A 2,666-nucleotide genomic window follows, 5' to 3' on the forward strand; every position below is an offset into this window, starting at 1 on the left:
TTTTGTTCCGTGTAGTCAACAATGACGGAATTTCTTTGAACGGAAAATAAACATCCAGCTCTCGAAGCGACATTGACATAAACTGTCATGGAAGATAACGGAACTGAAAATAATAAAATATATAACCTTTTTGGAATACACTTGGTTGGTCATATATAATACTCGGCAATGAAGGTTCATTGCACACATGTATTGGATGCCAAAGTTGACTGCTAGGACTTTATACAATAGGCCTACATGTTATCGGTGTCAGTACAGTCATTCACCATTTTGTCAACTTGAGGAAGTAGATGCTGTAGGCCCAAAGAGAACGATTAAACAGCAATTTGTGAGTATTTAATTACTATCGTCTTTATAAATAACTCTAGGGCCCTAAACATTTCAAGTATTAAAGTATTTTGTGTCCCCGTTTGCAGAAAATACGCATCCATTTGAATAATATTATAAATTATATTCCATTTCACAAATAATTCTAACGCAGTGCTTTAAACTATAATTCAACTTAGGCCTACTAACTTACCTACCAATTGCAGACACGTTGCACGAATATCACAACCGTAATTCCCACTATATTATACCCTACACCCTGTGCCACAATATCACAGGTTCACCCCACACCCGTATCCACAAACACACCCCAACATCTGTTCGTTTTTACACGTAATTGTAAAACGTTACGCTGTCACTATAATTCAATTCCACCACTAATGTTGATTTTCCAGTTTCCGGATGTCCTTGCATGCATAACAACACTATAAAAACAAGTGTGGAGAAAACTCACCCCATACACACCCCCGTTGCTTAGTATAACCTTGATTAATTGTTTTCTCTCAATTCAGGTAAACCACATCTGCATACCTGTCCCAATGGCCACCAGCTCACCTCAACTGATACGGCGTAGTTCTGATATCATTGCCAGACATTTTGATTGTTCTGTATGCCTTGAGCAATACACAAGAAAGAATCCTGCCAAAGCGATACCATGCCAACATACATTCTGCCTACACTGTCTTACAAAGCTCGTCAATTCTGGAAGGCCTCAGCTCGAATGCCCTCATTGCAGGGAACTCCATCAAATACCAAATGAAGGAGCCGAGAACTTTAAAACAAATTACCTGGTCATGCAGCTCCTGGACGATTTCCAGGAGACGAAGCAGCAAGAGCATGAAGAGACAGACCGAGGTCGACGTCGTCAGAGAGGCAGTTCTGCAGCGGATAATGTTCTTCGTGATCTTGCAGTTAATCGCATTGAGCAGTTTCACAATCAAGTAATGGATCTACAAACCCAGTCAGATGCTAATCTAGATGATGTTATCAAATCAATAGAAAAGATACGTGAGGAAGCGAAAGGTCGCGTTTCTTCTCAGACCAATAATTTTATACAGCATTTGAGAGAGACAGAAACAATGAGATGCAATCAGATTGATACTAAAGCTGCAGAAGAGAAACGACGCATACAAGCACGGAAATCCCAAGTGAATGTAGCCATTAAAGCTTTGGCTAATACATGCAAAGCGAACCAGGAAAAGTTTCTGCAATCTCAGCAATTGGCAACTGATGAATGGGTGGCTTTCCAACAAGAATTTGAGCAGCTTTCTCAGACCCTGATTGATATTGCCAAGAAGCATCGTTCAATTTCCTTCACCACGATGGAGTTTCTGACTAAAACTGCACCTGACGAGATTTTTGTATTGGATAAAATGGGTATTCTACATGAGATTGAAAGCACATGGCCGATAATGAAGCTGAGAGACGGTGTAATTCATTTACCTCGAGGGCGTCGGGTTAATGTTTTGACTGCAGAGGAACCCAGATCAAGCTCGGCACCGCCAATTGAACGAAGACGACGTCAAGGAATACGTCGTCCATCACAAGAGCCCGGACGACCATCACAAGACCTCTTTCGTCCATCACGAGATTCAAGCCGTCCATCACATGATCCACGTCGCCCATCACATGATCCACGTCGCCCATCACAAGATCCACGTCGTCCATCACATGATCCACGTCGCCCATCACAAGATCCACGTCGCCCATCACATGATCCACGTCGCCCATCACAAGATCCACGTCGCCCGTCACATGATCCACGTCGTCCATCACAGGATCCACGTCGCCCATCACAGGATCCACGTCGCCCATCACAGGATCCACGTCGTCCATCACAAGAACCTCGTCGCCCATCACATGATCCTCGACGGGAAACAGTTATTTTGGGTGTGTTAGTTGGAGGACAACACTTGAACTCAACACCAATAAGTGAGGAAGACGAAAATGACACATAAACGCTTATTAAAGGAGGATTTCGTGATCCTAGCATCCTCTTTTATGACATTTTTCAGTAGATATCCACGAAAAAGCTTATTTCCAAAATTTCAGTTGATTCCGATTTTGCGTTTGCGAGTTATGCATGATTATGTGTATTACACTGCTCCATAGACAATGCGTTGTAATTTCGTTCTGGTGCACCAGAACGAAATTCAAATTTGGCGATATTTTTTTTTTTTTTTTTAATCTGCAAGAAATATTTGGTACATAAACATTATGTATCCAGAGGTATCCAGTGGTGTAAAAATCTCAACTTTTTGGGGAAAAGTGGGGGATGAGGCTGTGGATCACGAAATGCCCCTTTAACTACAATTTAGAATAGGACATATCGGTTGGCT

The 2,666-nt window shown here is 42.0% G+C and overlaps 1 protein-coding gene across 1 annotated transcript; it reads left to right on the forward strand.

Moving 5' to 3' along the window:
* Window positions 1-200: 200 nt before the first annotated feature.
* LOC140151444 (uncharacterized) lies at window positions 201-2,353 on the forward strand. Its single transcript, XM_072173792.1, has 2 exons — window positions 201-328; window positions 840-2,353. The coding sequence occupies exon 2, from the start codon at window positions 867-869 to the stop codon at window positions 2,283-2,285; it is 1,419 nt and encodes a 472-aa protein (XP_072029893.1). The 5' UTR covers window positions 201-328; window positions 840-866; the 3' UTR covers window positions 2,286-2,353.
* Window positions 2,354-2,666: the final 313 nt, after the last annotated feature.

Source organism: Amphiura filiformis, chromosome 4 (assembly GCF_039555335.1).
Source record: "Amphiura filiformis chromosome 4, Afil_fr2py, whole genome shotgun sequence".
Taxonomy (NCBI): domain Eukaryota; kingdom Metazoa; phylum Echinodermata; class Ophiuroidea; order Amphilepidida; family Amphiuridae; genus Amphiura; species Amphiura filiformis.